Raw genomic sequence first — 19,281 nt, forward strand, 5'->3', positions numbered from 1 at the left:
ACTAAAACATATTAATAATTTAACTGAAATAAAACTCACGTGCTTTCCTAGTGTAGATATCATACTGAATACTAGGAGGTCCATATCCGGCAGAATTATAGGCTCTGACTTCAAGGCGGTAATGTGAATCTGGCAGTAGATTTTCCAGTCTGGTTGAATTTTCCTGGCTGGTTACTTGTACTAATTGTGCAGCTGCTTCTGTATCTTGTGTTCTCCAATATCGAATCTTATTTAACAACAAAAAATGATCATACAATTGAAAATAATTTAGTTAAAATGAAATATTTTCTATTGGTGAAAATGATTAAAAAAATCTGCAAAAATGCTTAAAAATAAATATTGAACATTTCTTATTACTTGTACACTTCTTACTACTTTTACTTTTTGGAAAATAGTTTTAACAAGAGAGGAACAGTTTTTCCATCCGCAATTTAAAAACAGCTGCAAGAATGATGAAAGTACACCAAAAAATCAATGTTTCTTTCAGTATACAAATATAAAGTATGCAAGCTGAAAAGCTGACATTTAATAAACATAACAGATCTAAGCTTAGAGTTGGGACACAACCACACCTTCAACTGTTGTTCAGCACGTCTGTTATATTTCAGGAAAGTTTCTATGTAAATCGGAAAATGTTTTCTTTCTCCAGAAGTTGTGTCACAAGGATGTTAAATGTGATGACTTTTCCAAGAAATGTAATATACATTGCAAAATTTCTATTCACTTGGGTGTATAGACATCTACTGAATAAATTTAATTCCCCTGTCAAGGATTATGCTATTTACTGTGTGTAAAAAGCTTCTCAAGAATCAGGAAAAATAAAAAAGGAACAACAACACATTTCACAGAGACCCTGTGAAATGAGCTGCATTAAAGTGTCTTATGTAAAATCATTTACAAAGGAGTGAAAAATCAAAGCGAATACTAGAATATTTTATTTTTTGTCCCACAAGAACAAAATATAAATCAGTTTAGTTTACATTTAGTTTAAATCACACTAAATACTGATGAGTATTTTGAACTGACACTCTAACTCTAGAAACATGTAAAGAATTTCAGTTAGCACAGACATTAATCTGACGTAAAGAAATGTGATGCAGGACACTGGTCTAGTGGTTAGTGCTACTCAAGATCTGATTGTGATTGCCAGTCTCATTTTTGAGTGTGTGGAGTTTGTGTGGAGTTCCATTTAATTAAGTGGATTTTTCTCTGGGCACTCCCAGTTCTTTGTATATCCCAGAAACACGTACACTGGGTTAATTGTCAGCTATTGGCTCAGTGTGAGTATAAGAGGGCCCTATAATGTACTGGCATCAATTGACATGCATTTTAGCCAGTGCTGGTTCCCATCTTGCTCCTGATGCTACTGGAATAGACTACAGCACATTGCAAACCTCTAACAAGTTTTCTCTCAAAATGTATACAAGTGATTCCAACAAAATTTTAACTTTAATTACCAAATGATCCCCTCAAAATTTTTTTTTTTAAAGAAGACTGGAAAAAATTAAATTGTATTATAAAAAAATTCATTAGTATACAAGTTTAAATTTCACAGTTTTTCCCCATTTCCCAGAACCCTATTGAACAAAACAGTGTGTGTTATGAGGCAGTGAGAAAGGTCCAAATTGCTGCATCTGGTTTGGTTACAGGACCTATTTTCTCTCGGTACTAAACAGTTAGCAAGGAAAACTCATAAGGTCAACACCTTCATTTCACTTTCTTCACAGCTGATGATATTATATGATTTTGATGCAGTGAGAATGAGGCCCTTCCCAGTGTTTAACAACTTTCTGCTCACTAGTGCTACTTTTTACAGAATATGCATGTTTTAGTAATCTGAAATAAGATTATGTACACTGATCAGTCACAACATTAAAACCTATGACAGATGAATTGAATAACATTCATAATCTTGTTCCAGTGGCACCCGTCAAGGGGTGGGATATATTAGACAGCTGGTCACTTCTTGAAGGTGAAGTGTAAGAAGCAGGAAAAATGGGAAGAGTAAGGATCTGAGCAACCACGGCTCATTGATACTTATAGGAAGCTAATGCTACCCTGTCTGGTCCGATCCAACACAAGAGCTGCCATAAAACAAATTCATAAAAAACTCAGTGTTAGCCATAAGAGAAAGGTGTCAGAACACACAGTGCATCGCGGCTTGTTGTTTAGCCACAGACCATTCAGAGTACCCATACTGACTCCCTGTCCACTGCCAAAAGTGCCTAAAATGGGTATGTGACCGTCAGAACTAGACCATGGAGCAATGGAAGAAGGTGGCCTGGTCTGATGAATCACGTTTTCTTTTAAGACCATATAGATGGCCGGGTGTGTGTGTGCATCACTTAACTGAGGAAGAGATGGCAGCAGGATGCACTAAGAGAAGAAAGCAAGCTGGCAGAGGCAATGTGGTGCTCTGGTCAATGTTCTACTAAGAAACCTTGATTTTGACACATACCAGCTACCTAAACGTTGTGGCAGACAAGTGCACCCATTCATGGCAACATGGCCTCTTTAAGCATGATACTGCACCCTGCCACACTGGAAACATTGTTCAGGAATGGTTTGAGGAAATTAATAAAGAGTTCAAGGTGTTGACTTTGCCTCCTTATTACCCAGATCTCAATCTGATCAAGCATCTGTGGGACACATAGAGCCCCCCCTCACAATTTACAGGACATAAAGGATTCAGATACCACATTACTCATTCAGATGTCTAGTGGAGTCCATACTGTATCTCGAGGGGTCAATGCTGTTTTGGCAGCATGAGGAGGACCTACACAATATCAAGCAGGGGGTTTTAATATTGTGACTGATCGGTGTATTTGTTTTCATTGTGTTTACAGCAGGTTTTTCATTGTCATGAGGAATATAAAAAATTCAGATTTAAATGTATAGGCAGTTTGGCATCACAGAGTGTATGTGCTTCACAATACTTGGAACCCAGTTTGATTCTCAACCAGAATGCAAGACGTGAGATTAACTGGTAATCCTTAGCTTGATGTGTGCATGCATATGTATGTGCAAATGACTGTTTCTTGAAATAGGCTGATGTTTTTTTTTTTATCTTTTTCTTAATCACCGACAGTGCTGAACATTACTTTGGATCTACAGGTACCAATTCATTTCCTTGAAATCAGATCCTCTGTCATTTAATTGAATTTGTAATATATTTTAGTATGTAAAGGCAAACAATTAAATTGAATCTCAAATATAATGATATAATATCTTATTAAATTAATATATATAAGTTTTGTTTAGTAGTTCTTAGTTTAAAATAATTTTTATACTCAAACTCAACTACCATTTTGACTTTCATGGAGAACATTATACTTGGTGATGATGATTTCTGGACCTAAACTTTTGTTCTTGCTCTAATTTGCCAACCTATAGAACAAAAGCACAAACAGTTTGGCTTGCTGAGCTAAAGGAAGATCTATATAATGCCATTGGCACTCTTCTTCAGTATATCATGGCAACCTCACTGCACCACTCTATGAATTAGGATGACATTTTAGCTCTATTATTATATCAAAAAGAATTTATGTCCTAGTAGTCACAAAATGTTACTAAACACCATAATTATGCACACACAGGTTGTAAAAATTGTAAATGATTTTAATAATATCCTTTTAAATATTAATTTCATGACTTTATACCAAAGAAATGAATGACGCACCTAATAGCTTTACTACTACACCATTAAGATTTTATTCTGAAAACGGAGCTTTTCAATCAAGGGAACTGAAATAACATCAACTATTAAAAGGAAGTGATATATTGACATTTCACTTTTGAAACACCTAGGTCAAAACAGTGTTTTATAATACTTCTTGCCTGAAGAAGGGGCCTGAGTTGCCTCGAAAGCTTGCATATTGTAATCTTTCTAGTTAGCCAATAAAAGGTGTCATTTTGCTTGGCTTTTCTCTACATGTTAATTGGTAAATCCTATTTAATTACAAGGGTAACAAAACTATTCATTTTAACAGGACAACTTTTAAATGGACTCTGCCTTACATCATTTAGCTCCTGCAAAAACCTAACCTTGTGGCTGCTAATGTTGTCATCATGCCACCCATCATGTCAGTTGGAAGAACACTGAAAGTAGGCAGAATGCTACATGCCTATAGAAGAAAGCCATCTTTTTCTTATATAGTACCAATACTCAGTTAAAAGTAGAATGGAGAAGTGGAATATAATATCAGTTGTGTGCCTCAGGGTTTTGTTAGATTGTGTGATCTATACCAATAATTCAACTTATTTCAATTAATTTACTTATTTTGTGCTTGAACGTTCTGTTTACTTCTCAGTGTCCACTGAAGATTACTATAGCTATACCAAGGTTCAAGGTTTATGTTTAAATTCAATGTTCTACACTTTTGCATATCTTTTTACTTTAGGTGAAACATAGAGATGTACCTGATATCCATCTACTGACTGTTGTGAAACAGGCAGCCAATTAATCACAGCCTCTGAAGATGTCAGAGTTTGAATATTTACCCTCAGAGGTGCTTCTGTAGGAGCTGTAAAAAGGAAAAAGAACATTAAAGTTTACCATAAAAATATACAAAATCCATGAATTCTCCAAATTTACCATACTGCCTAGATATAATTTTATTCAGGGTAAAAAAATAAATATGTAAATAATTATTAATAAGAACAAATACTAATTAATATTAAACTATGCTGTATTCAAATATTTAAATGGATTACAAAAGCTGAGTATTCATTATATGCTGCAGTAATGAAAAAAACTGCAAGCAAGGGGAAAAACGTAAGAAAACTAATCAAATAATTACATTTCAAATCATGCATGTTTATGCTTCATTCACACATACTCATTATTTTGCAATTACATAAATCCATTAAACAAGATACACTGGTGAAAGTTCTCATTCTTATCTCTTGTATATGCTGTACAATATGTCTTGCAACAAGGTGCATTGCCTGACTGCTACTGTCTCTGTTCCAGAATACTTTCAGCTGATATTTAATCTTCAAACTGGGCATTAAGTCAACTATGCATCAGAAATATGCATCGGATCAGACAACAAAGTTTTCTGTAAAAAAAAAAAAAATAATTCATCAGTTATGTGTCTTATGATGGTTTCCAAGGAAACCTGTGGAGTATGAAAACTGCATTAATTAGAAGCACCTTGTGGCAATACGTTTCTGATTGCCTTTCAGTAAGAGTTAATAACTTTTAGACCACGTGAGGTAAATTAATGGTATTTTTCTTCAATATGATATCACATTCAAGTTTAAGACAGCTTTAAATCACTTTTACAGAGGCTGGTTGATCAGATGGCTTCATAAAATTATTCAACACTTCAGTCTAGGAATTGTTTTACATCTTGCCATTGAATAAAAATTTTAATATAGAATGTTTAAATTAAGAACAACCACAAATTTATTGTAATGGTCTCATTTCTGGGATTAAAACTTGGCATTTGTCAGGAAACAACATCTTTCAAGATGATGATTGCTTTTTTGCTGAAACAAGAATGGCGTTTTGGGGGGGGGGGGGGGCAAGTGGGATCATTGCCCCAGGCCCCGTGCCCTGTTTTTTGAGGTCCGCGTGTTCTGATCGAGCAGATTTGTCAAGTTATATTCTCCAGTATATATATATATATTTGAGATGCTTCTAAGAGGAACCCTTTTAAAATCCCTCTTCAAGGTCAAATTCTGTACATGTATGCCTTTGAAAACATTCTATAGTCCACCTTTATCGCCTGAAAAGGGTCGCCATTATAATCCATCCATTATCCAACCCGCTATATCCTAACTACAGGGTCACGGGGGTCTGCTGGAGCCAATCCCAGCCAACACAGGGCTCAAGGCAGGAAACAAACCCTGGGCAGGGCACCAGCCCACCACAGGGCACACACACATCAAGGACAATTTAGAATCGCCAATTCACCTAACCTGCATATCTTTGGACTGTGGGAGGAAACCGGAGCACCTGGAGGAAACCCACGCAGACACGGGGAGAACATGCAAACTACACACAGGGAGGATCCGGGAAGCGAACTCGGGTCTCCTAACTGTGAGGCAGCAGCGCTACCCACTGTGCCACTGTACCACCCTGCCATTATAATCCCTTCCTAAAATAGGTATAGCCCTTTAGTCACTGGGTTGGCTTCTCCTATCTATAGAAAAAGACGTTGCATCCAGATTAGACTATGAAGTTGTCATCAAGAACTTTTCAAATCGGACGGCAAGAAAAGTGGATTTTCGTCTCTGAACCTGGAAACCAGTAACAGATTTCATGATGATACCTCTATGTTAATTTCACACTTCCTGTCGAAACACTGAAACTCACATTTTATTTGTAGGCCATAAACATGTCTGAACATTAATGCACAAAAACATGTATCGCTAATGATAACCGGCTGACATGACATCAACGTGAGTTATGACTATGACATCCTGCATATCGAGACTCAGAGTATACTTGCAATTTGGGTACTTTTCTAGAAGAGGCCCTGCTAATTTCCGCATGACACTGCATCGCATTTTGCACTGTTGTGGTATTGTCATGAATTATGAATTGGACTTTTTTAATAGATCATATCATTATATTTTGATAAAGTCCATGTGTTATCTTGAATACTGAAATGAGAAAATCCAGCGTATGTTAACATTATTTTTATTAAATTTGTGCGCAACTTTATACAGTCCACACATACCGGTAACAGCATTTGATGTAACCGGCCCAGCGTGGGGTTGGTCAGCCCTAGGCCTCGCACACCCCTAAGGCTGCCTCTGTGCTGAAATGTATATTTTTCTGCATAAAATCAGTTTTACAGATTATCACATAATGGCAGATTCTGATTGAACTATGATTTGGAAAATACGTTCTTAAAAGCATTTTTGTATCTTTAAGTAAACACCTTGTGAACTTAAACTCAATTTTATCTCAGGACACATAAAGGATAGAAAAAAACAAAGAAATATTTAGGATGCTAATAACAGTGATTGTAAATTGCAGACAAATTTGACTAAGTGGTAGTATGTGCAAATAAAAGATTTTGATTAATAAGATCCAAACTACATCCTTACTCCTGCTGCTTCACTCAAAAACAGTGCAGAGAGTTCAATTCCATCTGTTAGTATACATCTCATCATGATGAGCTCAGACTGCAGTGGCCTTCAGGGCATATGATCTTACATTCCGGACAACATAAAAATGTTCATATCTAAAACGCTGTTGGAGGTAATGTTTCAAATCCAGGTGCCAGTAAAAGTAAAGATTTTCAACAGAGTGATGAATAACATGCCTATATGTGTGAAAAATGGAATGGCTTTTCAGTACATCACTGTTAATATTTTCTGGATGACAGGGATTAAAACCTGACAGCTGGAAAGAAAAGCCAGAGGTCTATCAATTGGGCGAACAACAGGGCAACATCAGAGATCATAGTGAAGAAGTACTTCATTAGTAACCTGATTCTTTTTATAAAAGACACTTTGCTTTATTTTGAAGTAAAATTGTGATGCAGATTTACTGCATTTCCTTGTTCTTCAGTACCATAAGTCATCAACTGATGCATGCATAATCCAAACATTGCAACAGGACTGTGTTCTTAGATACGAAGTGCAATGTACAACACCAAAATCGTGACATCTATAGCATGATCAAAAAAACAAAAGTAAAAATTAAAATTTCAAGGAAACAAAATATGTAAAAAATATCCAGAAAGAAAACAAAAATTTACCTGCCAGAAGGTGCTCATGCTATGTCTTTTTTGTGATCACAATATAAAAATTGGCAGGCTTCCTAGGTGGCAGGAACACAGTACCTAAAAAAAATTATAAGCTCTCTTCCTAGAAAGTGATAGTGTTTTATTTAAAACCATCTGTGAAAACATATCCTTGCTCTATGCTCTCCTTGCCGAATGGCAGGAAAAGACATCTTTCCATCAGCATGTATGCTTATATTGTAAAATAATATATGTAAACAGCTCTACAATTTGTCTTTAATTGTAAAACGCCTTGGGACAGTTTCACTATTTAAAAAAGTTTTTTGATTGTACAGTTCTTTAAATTGGTTTAACAATTTGTAGGTATTTCTTAGATACAAGTTAATTATTTGAAATGAAAGAGAGAAGTGATAAGACATTATGAATATAAAACATTTCTTTGTATAACTTGAAAAGTATGACAATTTTTATGTGCCTTTATCAACATAAAAATCCTGAAACATATCATAAACATACACATTTACTCTAGCTCCACATAAACTGTATAAGAGAGATTATGCAATTTTTTTTCAACTTAAAAATAGACATGAACATACAGTATTATCTGCTGTAAATATATTTCTTTAATAAATGAACATTCATAGTGAGAACTATGATGCAACAGTATTCATTTATATCACTTTCTTGAAAATACCTAGATAAACATTTGAAACTCAAGTACTGCATTTTATGCCACAGATACAGTATTACTTAACAAAGGCTTACACAGAATGTCAGACTACTTGCTACTGTACTTACTGTATGTTGTTTGCAAGGCATTTACATATTCTTTTCAGTATATGCAAGGACCTGATAAAAGTCACCGTAAATTTCGGTTCTTAGTATCGTTCACTTGCTAGGCTTCTGGGACTAATATAGTTTTCAATGTACTGTTCTTCAGTTATTTTTAATAGTTTTATACATTTTCTAGGCATGCTAATTACTTCAAGTGCTACCTAACTAAAAAGCTATTGGTACACATACAGTTGAACACATACATCAATCCATCTATTTTCAGAATCTGTATAAAAATTAAACTATGAGCATTGAAAGCAACTCATCCTTAAGCAAGAAAGAAACTGACATTAAATGGTTTAAAATTTGTAAATTCTGCAAATGTCTTTTATCTATAATTTGAATGGGCTTAAACTATGAATTCAGGTGTTTTACGTTAAATATTTAAGTTAATTTTCTATCATAAATTTGATTTCTCCAGCTTTATATAACAAATATAACATGATGACCTTTAGTATAGGATACAGATTAGAAGTATTTCATAAATTTAGCAGAATTAATTACTGTTATACCTTTCTCGCGCTCCATACTAAAATTCAATCCAGGATATACAACAATATAACAAAAGCTTCAATTTCTTCAATTTCTCTGTTTTGTACCAGTTATACTTAGCAGCATTTCATGATTTTTTTAAAAATAATTAAAACAGTGAATTATGGAGTTCCCCTTTAGCTTATCTATGTTTTAAATGTTCGTATAGCATAATATATTTTGTTATCACATGAGAAATGACTATATAATTTAAAGGATTAGCACAATTGTCATAGCTGGTAAAGTATTTAGGGTTTTGAATAATCTGTGAGTAAACTGGAGAATGTCCTATTAGTCTCAGCACTTAAAACAAGGCTGAACTTTATGACATTGAACATAGCTTACTCCTGCTATTATTGTACATATAACTGTGCTTCAAATAACAGAGGTAAAAGAAGAAAAGTCCTTGTTGAAAAACCCCCACAGCACATTGAGAATACACATTGATGACTGACAGAGGATTTAACCTGAGGCCTCTTTGACTGTAAAGAGCCAGCACTAATCCTTGCTCCACTGTACTGCCCACAAATCATTACATAACATTGTCAAACCTGCCTAATACAATTCATCATGGCAGAGAGATATAAACTATCCTGGCAGCATCAGGTACAAGGCAGAAACCAGCCCTGGAAGGGATGCCAATCTAACAAAGACCAACCTTTAATTTTATAAATATATTTATATCTATTAAGCATACGTAACTATATTTCTGATTTCTTTTCACATTCTAGCACACAGTTTCAACTTTTACCCATTGGACATGGTCTAAGAGTAGATAAGAGAGATGCATTTTCTGATTGTGGCCAAAATGTAAATATATTCCCACTATTACAGAATAATAAAAAATAATAGTAATGAGTAATTCAGATAACATCAAACCAATAGGTTAAGCCTCTTTATTGCCGGAACAGTTCAAAAACTCACCTTGCCATTTATGGATTTTGCACCCTGTTACTCTAGTAAATCTTTGCAACTCCTTCTCCCAGTTTCAGTTTAACTCAGGTTTTGGGCAAAGGGAACCCTTAACCCTTCTAAAGGGTCATGTGTTGTAATAGAATTTTCTCCCACAGAGAAGGACATATATGGGCACTGGCACTGGCAGCTGTAAATGACTGCTTTTTTGCTGCTTCAAATGCTCTCTATAACTGATGCGATTCTCTTTGGTATACTGCTTGATAATTTTTTCAAGTAGACTTGTGGTAAATTCTCCCAGATTTCTTGTCAGAATCTAATCTAAGTGTGCTTTTTTATAGCTAAGAGTGATTCTAATCCTCTTCAATTTTGTTGATGTTGGGAATCTGAGGTAGATACAGCAAAAGTTAATGTTCTACCTGTAGTTTCCACTACAAGGAGGTCGTAATTGCATTTTAATGAGTTTTGGGTCATTATCATGCAGAAAGATTTTTTTTTCCCTAATGATTTGTTTTCTAAAGGTTTACTATATTTCTCATCAGTCATCATTCCATTGAATTTGATCAGATCTCTTAGACTGTTGGCTAAAATGCATCCCAGACTATAACAGAGATGCCACAGTACTTTTAGAGGCTATAGATAAGCATCAATGTACTTCTCAAGAACTATTCGAGATATACAGGAGTCCTTTAGAAACAGCCATTTTAAATTTGAACTCATCATTTTATAACTTTCTGCAACTGGTTACTACTCAATGCTTTATGGTATTTTAAGTGTTGCAATTTGTTCTGCTTGTTGCCTTTCCAGAAGAACAGTTCTGAGTTGCAGCATCCCCTATGATATAATTTATTCTAAGACTTCTTGGAACCGTCAAAACATGTACCTGGTACCACATAACTTTGCTAAATTCAGAGCAAGCAGCTTGCTCTATTTCCTTCTGTCCCTTAAGGAAGTGATCTTTAAACACAGATCAACAGATACAAGCAGCTTCTTTGGTTTTCTTCAACTGGCTCAATTTCTTCACATTCTTCATGACACATAATCATCACATACGTTTAGTGTGACAACTTTCCTGATACAAAACTATGATTTTATGTCTTTCAAAGTGTGTTAGCTTAGTCATTTCCAAACCTTTGCTCAAGGCACACCTAGTATTTGTGGTTACCATCTAATACATCCATTTATGCATTATATGGCGCAACAAGACACCAAATTTGGCTTATCACTAACTCATTAATTTAAATCAGGTGTGCTGTTGGAATAATTTAGCAAATAAAAACCTGTGTTGGTCAAAACATCTCAAAAGTATTCAATACATTTTTTGAAAAAGTTGTTTTATGTTTCTAATGTATCCATATTTTTATTTATTTGACTGATATATAGTGATTTCACAAGTGAAAAAAGCGTTAATGTGTGCAGGTAACTTCCTTGAAAAATAATTTTCATGAGTGGCCTAAGACATTTGCACAGTACTGAATGTTACATTCAATGTATAATGTTGTCTCTTATCTTGCCTGTTCTTGGTATTGTACTACTGTCACTAGTCTGTGGGAGACATGTAAGTAATTAATTGTACTGTATAAATCCATCCATCTTTCAAATCCGCCAATCCTGAGCAAGGTCATGGGGAAGCTACAGCATATCCCAGCAAGCACGGGGTGCAAGATAGGAACAATCCCCTGGATAGGGCACCAGTCCATTGCAGGGTGAATACACACTAGGGCCAATTTAGCAATACTAGTTCACCTAACTTGCATGTCTATGGCCCTATGAGAGGACACCAGTGCACCTGGAAGAAATTTGTGTGGGCAATGGGAGAACAGACTTGCAAGGCACTAGTGCTACCACTGCAGCATCTTCTTGCCCTTAGTGTGCACATATAACCATAAATTTAAACTTGAAGAAGAGTGACAGGGAAGGGTAGGAATCATTAAGGCAAAGACTGAATCTTGATAATTTGAAATGAAAACTTGATACAAATTTTTATTTTGTAAAAAGATACTTTAAATGGTCCTTATAATAAACCTTAGTGTAAAAATCACTACACTATACAAAAGGTCATGCCTGCTTTGTAATGACTTTTCAGCACATGCAAATGCAAACCAATTTTGGATTTAGAATAATAAGAAAAAATTTATCAGTCTTAACTAATCCATTCATTTATTCTTTTCCACCCCCATAAATGATGCATTGACAATGGCATAAAAATGTTTCTAAATTAGTAAACAAATTATCCAAGCTGAAAAACTCCACAATTTTTTTGTCCATAGACATTTCTAAAGCTGTGTCAACTATTGCAAAGTTAAGAATTTTTAGCAAGTTACTCCTTTGATACAACTGACAGCAATTGAAAAAACAATTTATTTAAAAAATCATAATTACATATGAATAGTTAACAAATGTGTAAAGTATTTATAATGTTACATAACATGAAGATTGTACAAAATTTCTTTACCATTGCTCTAGTATTGTACGGGAAAAAATACTATATACCTGCAGCTTTATGTTAAAAAACATGTATTACAGGTTTATATCCTAATGAGTTACCAAAATGTAAAATCTGCAGTTTAAATGAAAATTTAAAATTACCCTCTATACAATAAAATCGTAAGCGTAAAATTGCAAGATTTTATGCGATGTTTTTATGTCACTTTTTTGTCACGCTTTAAATCAATCTTATTTTAAAACCTACATATATATGTTTGGTATCATTCTTTTCAGAATTTATTGAACTTTAATGTGATGTTGTTAGATTTTCAGATTCTTATTCTGTTTGTAAATTATAAACTAAAATATCAAGAACTCACATCCCGCAAGACAAGACTTTGTGCCAACAGATTTAACCATGCCCGGGGCCAGAAAAAAAGACAAAGAGTAGATGACAAAGACAGCTGCTGTACAGGCTTTTAGATGTTCAAAGTGCTGCGCAAGATGCAGATCACGGAGCATGGCAGCAGCAAGCCAGCAGCTGATTGAGCAAAGAGGAGGTAAAAATAAAACTGTATTTGTTTCCCATTGTATCACCATTTAAGAGGGGGTTTTGGAGGAGCGACCGCATCTCCTTGGGGTGCGTTCAGCCTTCCTCTTCACAACACAAGCGACAGAGATGCGAAGTGGCTGGTGCGTAGCGCAGGCCATGGGAGTTGGCAAGCTAAGCGAGCAGGGGGTAAAGCCCCCTAGTACCATATATTCTCATGTTTAAGTTCTGCCGCGGATAAGTCAGGGCTTGATTTTACTGTATAATTTCCGGTATTTTGTAATATCAGTCGTATAAGTCGAATGCGGAAAACTCACGCTATTGCTCCAAGAGATTATGATATGCCTGAGAGAGTAACCATGGAGCACACTGTCTTTTTTTCTTTGTATTGTGCCTATTGTGCCACACGGTAATACCCAAACTATTATGAAGCAATGATTACACTGTTTTGTGTTTTTTGTATCTCACACCCTCATACACCTTTATTTCAAGAGCACCCCTTATTTACGATGGAGCGTTCAATCAGAAGAAAATATTAAGCTGGTTTTAAATTAGAAGTCATTGAAGTGGTGAGAGAAATTGGTAACTGCGCTGCTGCAACAAAATTCGATGTGTCTAAGAAACTTGTGCGAGATTGGAGGAAGCAAGAAGATGTAAAAGAAAAAAGAAAATTAAGAGTTTTATTTTCGAACAGGTGTATAAGTCAGGGTCTAATTTTATGATTGATTTTTTGGGTTTCAAGACCCGACTTATACGTGAGTATATACAGTACATTCTTGTGCAATATATAGAAATATAGCCACTAACAAATTAAATTTATATATATTTCATTAGGCAAAAAAAATCTATTTTAGTTCAGTTTACTACATTTACTATACTAAGTATTAATTTTAGCCTGCTTCACATGCACATGTGTATCAATGATAATGTAATTTATGCTGATGTTTAAATCTATCACGCCTTCAACAGCAACAGTTTATTTAAAAAAAACATGTCAAGATCTTATGCTACATCATGTGTTCAATTTACTATTTTGACATTTATTTTCTGTTTTTACTGCGTTTGTAGTGACCACCTGTTGGTGCTGCTTTAAATGAATATGCACACCATCACATGTGTGAGCATGGGAAGCAGCTTAAGGACTTGAGTAATTGTGATTCTCTGCTGAGACATGAGGTGGCACTGCATAATAATGATCTATCTTCTCATCCCTCTTCAGAAAGAAAGACTTGAACCATCCCATCTCTGATGTCATTTCCGGGGTCCGTCTACCTGGGCTCTCCTTTTCCTCCCAGAATGCCTCACAAACTGAAGAACTTCTTACACAGTCTGCCTGATAGAGAAGTCAGAACAACTAATTTTTGCATTATTAACACACATTTTTCCTTTCAATTCAATGTTTATAATTATACTGGGTTGGTCGCAAGGTGCCCCAAAACATTCTCTTTGTTCGGTTCTCTTTATACAGTGGCATAGTCAGTAGGTTCATAGCTGAAAAAAAACCATGACAGAACCCAAGGATGTCGGAGCAATCATCCAGACCATGGCTGCTGACATAAAGGCATTAAAGGTCCAGGTGGGAGAACAAAGGATCCAGCTCACTGAGGCGGAGGTACATGGCTAAGCTCATGTTGCTCTCCAGTGGGAGCTCCAGTTGGGACTGTCCCAGATATTTTTGCCGGTCCCCCGGATGACAACATTGTGACATATTTGCTGGTATTTGAAAGAAGTTCTATCCATCATCACTGGGACCATGCAGAATGGGCACACATATTGGTACCGTTCTTGAGGGGACAGGTGCAGAGAGCCTATTATGACTTTAGTGAGCAGACGGCCAGTGATTATGGCCAACTAAAGGCTGAGGTGCTGCTGTGATACAGTATTACTCGAGATTAACAAGTGAGGGCATGCCATGAATGGGTATTTGACACAGAGCGGCCGTCCCATTCACAGGCCTAGGAATCTATGGAGGAAAGTGGGGCGATGGTTAAAACCAGAAGTCAGTTCTGTAAAAGCTATCACCAAAATGGTCACTTGTGACCTTCTGATACACTCCCTTCCTGGCTGTCTCACCAGGCCAGTCCAGAGAATGGAATACAAGACCCTTGACTCCTTTATAGCAGCCCTTGCAAGTTGAATGCTCAGAATGGTTAGCTGTTCACCACAAATCCCATCAATGGTGTGTTGCCACTTCTGACCTGTCACGATATGGAACCAGTGGTATACCCAAAGGAGAAGTACACAACTCTTCCCCACTGTTTCAAATGCGGGGAGGAGGAACATACCATCCCCAACTGTCCCCACTTTTACAAGTCTATGGACTACAGTTGGGTGGGACAAGAGAGGTATGTTTTTTTTTTTTTTGCTAATCCTCTGTCTCTGCCATGGGATAAGGTGGAAGTGGTGAGTGACTATTAGGTCTCCTCTCTTATTGATTCTGGTAGTAACATTTCTGTTGTTGCCTGCCGATATGTGCTACTGCAACAGTTGGTATCAGGAAGGACCAGTCCAACCTTTATTCATGGGTAAACCTGGTCGTACAGGTCCACCCCATACTTCATTACCTATAATGGTGCTACTCAAAAAATTAGGGTGGCTGTTATGAGCAGCCCTCCCTATCCAGTAATTCTCGGGAGGGACTATTCGCTAAAATTTGCATTGAATGTGGTTGCTCTGATTGACAACATATGAATTATCCCATACCACAGGTACCCCACTTTCAGTTGAGAAACGATTTACTCTACCAGATGGCAGAGCATGATGGTTCCACTAACTTTTTGGTGGTAAGTCTGTGAATTAGCTCATGCCCACCTCTTAGGCACCCACTTAGGTACTGAGAAGACTTTGGAGAGAATTAAATTCCAGTTCTATTGGCCAGGAATTAATGAGGAGGTCCGTCACTTTTGTGCTACATGTCCATATTGTTGAACCCCTATAACCCTTAGTTAGGTGCCATAAATATATTTTAGTAATAGTGGATTATACTACACGTTATCCCAAAGCCATTCCACGGAGATTGGAAACCTCAGTATATCATCCTCAAACTGAAGGTTTAGGAGAGCTGTTTAATCAGACAATTAAACAGATACTACGCAAGGTGGTTAGCGGAGATGGAAAAAATGGGATCAGTTAATCCCTTGTATTGTATGCTTATCGGGAGGTCCCACAAGCCTCTGTGGGCTTCTCACCATTTCAATTATTACATGGATGGCAACTCTGTGGTATTTTGGATTTATTAAAAGAAGGCTGGGAAGAGGAGGCAGTCCCTTCCACTAATATTCTGGAATATATTGCTCATTACGTGATAAATTTGATAAAATTAGACCAATTCTAAAAGAAAACATTAAATGTCTGGAATCAGCCCATGCTCGATATTATGACTGGGGCACTACCCTTCGTGAGTTCCATCCCAGATGGAAGGAAAGGGACCCTGATCCCAACTCCTCTCATCTTTGCCCCTTCTTCTCCTCCAATAACCTTAATTTTGCTTCAAATTTGACCCCTCCCCCGCCCCCCCAACAATGATGAGAGCTCAAGGAAGCTATTTTGTCTGTCCTGGAAGTGGTTAATGAGTGACCCGGAGGAACCTCCCTGGTGGAGCATGACACTGTTTCGGAGCCAAGGGATGTTGTCAGAGAATGCCCATATCACCTCCCAAAAGCCAAATGAGCAGAAGTTGAGCTTAAGATCAGATGCATGCTGGACGTTGGTGTAATAAAGGAGAGTTTTAGTCCCTGGTCCAGTCCCATCATAATGGTCCCAAAACCAGACAGAAGTTGACACGTCCGTTGGTTAAATCAAGTCTCATGATCTGATGTCTGTCTAATGCCACCAGTGAATGAACTCGTTGAGCAACTTGGGAAAGCTCAATGTTTGACCACTCTTGACATAACAAAAGGACATTGCAAATTCCTTTAACGGAATCTGCAATGGAATACACCGCATATAGCACCCCAAGTGGTCACTGCCAAAATAGGGTCTTTCCAATTGGTTTGCATGGGCCATCAGCGATTTTCCAACATCTGATAGACAAAGTGTTTCATCCCCACCAATCCTATCATGCTGCCTACCTCGATGACACTGTCATCTATTCCGGAACTTGGGAGGATCATATACAACAGATGCATGCAGTACTACTAACACTAAGTGAAGCCAGGCTAAGAATAAATCCAAAGAAATGTTATTTTGAATAACGGAAGCAAAATATTTAGGTTACTTGGTGGGCAAAGGTACGGTCTACAATTTACCAAAATTGAAGCCACAATGAATTAGCTCCATCTGACAACAAAAAGGCAGGTGTAAGCCTTCTTGGGATTGCTGGTTCGTTCCCCAATTCTTTGAGAGGGCCTATTTCAGACCTATTTCACTTCTCCCTTCTTATTATTGTACTGTGGCACCTGGTGTCACTGCTTTTTTTACCAGTCTAGTGCTAATGTCAATTAATTGAGATACCAGAGTGCTTGTGGAACTTATGCATTCACAGTTAGTGGCACAACAACAGAAAATGGAACTGTACAGTTTGTACAGTGGTGAACCTAAGCATGTGTTATGTGGTCCTTGCCTACTTTAAAAGGACAGCAGTGATCCCTGTGCCTAAGAAAACAAAATGGACTGTCTGAATGAATACAGATTGTTGGCACAAAAGTGATAAATTGTCTTGAGAAACTGGTGCTGAAACTTATTAAACAGAATATTCCACATAGTCATGACCACTTCAACTTTGAATATCATCACAACTGGTACACAGAGGATACCATACCCCTTGCACTTCATACCATCTGGATAACAAAAACAGTTTATAAACAGGACTCTGGCTTAACAATCACTTAGCAATTAACACTGTTGTACCAACAAAGCTGTCCATGAAACTATATAATTAAGGACTTACCGCCACCCTTTGCAACTGGATTTTGGACTTCCTAACCAACATGCCTCTGTATCTAAATATCTAAATATTTACAACTTCACATCCTCCACTCTGACCCTGAACACAGGCACTCCCACAGGGTAATGTGCTGAGCTCAGTTCTGTACTCCTATTTCGCCCATGAGTGTGCAGCCAAACACAGTTTCAACCTGATTACCAACAATGCTGAAACAGCTTACATAGAAGTGGTATACCTGCTGACTCAGTGGTGCCAGGGCAATAATTTCACCCTTAATGTCAGCATAACCAATCAACTGGTCATAAACTTCATGTAACAGATGGATGACCACAATTCATTCTATGCTGTCGAAAGGGTGAATAATTTTAAAATTCTTGTAGTGACTCTCAGCAATAAACTAAAGTGGGCACAGCAGATTTTGGGTCTTGTCCAAAAGACTCAACAACCCCTTTACTTCTTTAGATGTCTGAAGTCATCTCAGATTTCTTCATCTGTTTTCATTAACTTGTACAGGTGCCAAAATCTATCATCACCGGCTGCATCAGATTTTAGTATGTCACCTGCTCATCTAAATATCATAAAGCACTGCAGAGGGTGGTGACCATGGTACAGAATATTACAAGCACCCAACTGTGTTCTGTTCATGGCATACACAATGAATGATGCCTCAGAAAGTCAAACAGGATAGTTAAAGATCTCAGCCATTTTGGACAGCCGTTTTTCTGACTCCTACTTTCAGGAAAATGTATAAGACCAGGAGAACTCACAACTGATCAGACCCCTATTGACAACTCTTCTGAGGAGACATGCAAATGAGAATTTCATTGTACTTAGTACATATGACATTAAAATTGACTTGACTTGAAATTGTAAAATGCCTGGAAGGTCATGATGCCAGTTAACTCAGACATGATGTAAATTAGATGTTTTTATTTGGCTGACTTCTGTCAACATGCTACATATTTACTTAACTGAAACTTATTTTAACATGACTTTGTTTACACCCTACACAAATAAATTGACCTCATTATGTAATCACATTTTTTTAAGGTTAGGCTCTTTACTTTTGCATTATCATATTCGTAAATCTGTGCAAGTCACCCTTAGTCCATACTTGTTGAGAGCACTATATAACAATATACTTAACTGAATCACACAATAAAAGAAGCCCAGATGACTACAGTACCACTTTAAAAAAAATTCACATATTTTGGTGAGTAGTACCCATTTTATAACTCAAACTTCATCCCAGATTCAAGCCAACCAGTAAATAGGTCTTCTGAGTTATGTGAGCATCTAGAATAACATATGTGTTCAGCAAGACAGAACTGAAATACAACAGATAGTTGGGCACCTGCTTGTTTGAGGTAAGGTAACAGTTAAGATAACATCAATTAAAAATCAGATTTACTTAATTTACGAAATACTTCACATTTATT

At 36.7% G+C, this 19,281-nt stretch overlaps 1 protein-coding gene across 3 annotated transcripts in view; it reads right to left on the reverse strand.

Annotated features, from left to right (window-relative positions):
• Window positions 1-19,281, reverse strand: part of cntn1b (contactin 1b) — a 356,136-nt gene that overhangs the window by 34,810 nt on the left and 302,045 nt on the right. For all 3 annotated transcript variants that reach the window (XM_028810951.2, XM_028810960.2, XM_028810943.2), the window contains 2 exons: window positions 4,420-4,523; window positions 40-226 (listed from right to left, as the gene is read on the reverse strand). In XM_028810951.2, the coding sequence (XP_028666784.2) occupies window positions 40-226; window positions 4,420-4,523 (291 nt within the window). The remainder of the gene's footprint in view (window positions 1-39; window positions 227-4,419; window positions 4,524-19,281) is intronic.

Source organism: Erpetoichthys calabaricus, chromosome 1 (genome assembly GCF_900747795.2).
Source record: "Erpetoichthys calabaricus chromosome 1, fErpCal1.3, whole genome shotgun sequence".
In the NCBI taxonomy this organism is placed as follows: Eukaryota; Metazoa; Chordata; class Cladistia; order Polypteriformes; family Polypteridae; genus Erpetoichthys; species Erpetoichthys calabaricus.